Source organism: Antrostomus carolinensis, unplaced genomic scaffold, assembly GCF_000700745.2.
Source record: "Antrostomus carolinensis isolate BGI_N321 unplaced genomic scaffold, ASM70074v2 scaffold4705, whole genome shotgun sequence".
NCBI lineage: Eukaryota > Metazoa > Chordata > Aves > Caprimulgiformes > Caprimulgidae > Antrostomus > Antrostomus carolinensis.
The window spans coordinates 75,958-76,343 of NW_010316961.1; the positions used below are offsets into that span (position 1 = coordinate 75,958).

Sequence of the window (386 nt, forward strand, 5' to 3'; positions counted from 1 at the left end):
AGGTGGTGGGGTGCCCTCTGCCTGTACCAGAAATGTGACAGCCCCTCCCAGCCCAGTCCCACCAGCATCCATGAGCAAACTGGCTGTGGGTGTTCATGCAGGGCCTGTTTGTGCAGGAGCAGAGGCCGCAGTTGCGGGGAACTCCCTGTAGTCCTGTGTGTGGTGTGCGTACACCAGGTTGCCACAAAAGCCTGTGACAGTGTGGAGGACCTACTGCCTTAAGGTGGTCTGCAGAGGCGGTGCCCTCCCGGGGCCTGGGTGTGACCATGGATGCTTATCTCCCAGCAGAGTACCCACAGGGCCCTGTCCCCACCCTCTGGAACGAGCCGCCCGAGCTGCCCTCTGGAGCTGGCCCCTTGGATGCTGCCACCACCACAGCCCGGCTG

At 63.2% G+C, this 386-nt stretch overlaps 1 protein-coding gene across 1 annotated transcript in view; it reads left to right on the top strand.

Annotated features, from left to right (window-relative positions):
• SNORC (secondary ossification center associated regulator of chondrocyte maturation) overlaps positions 1–386 on the top strand; it is an 8,902-nt gene that overhangs the window by 7,968 nt on the left and 548 nt on the right. The window contains 1 exon segment of the mRNA XM_010168399.1: positions 286–386. Within this exon segment, the coding sequence (XP_010166701.1) occupies positions 286–386 (101 nt within the window).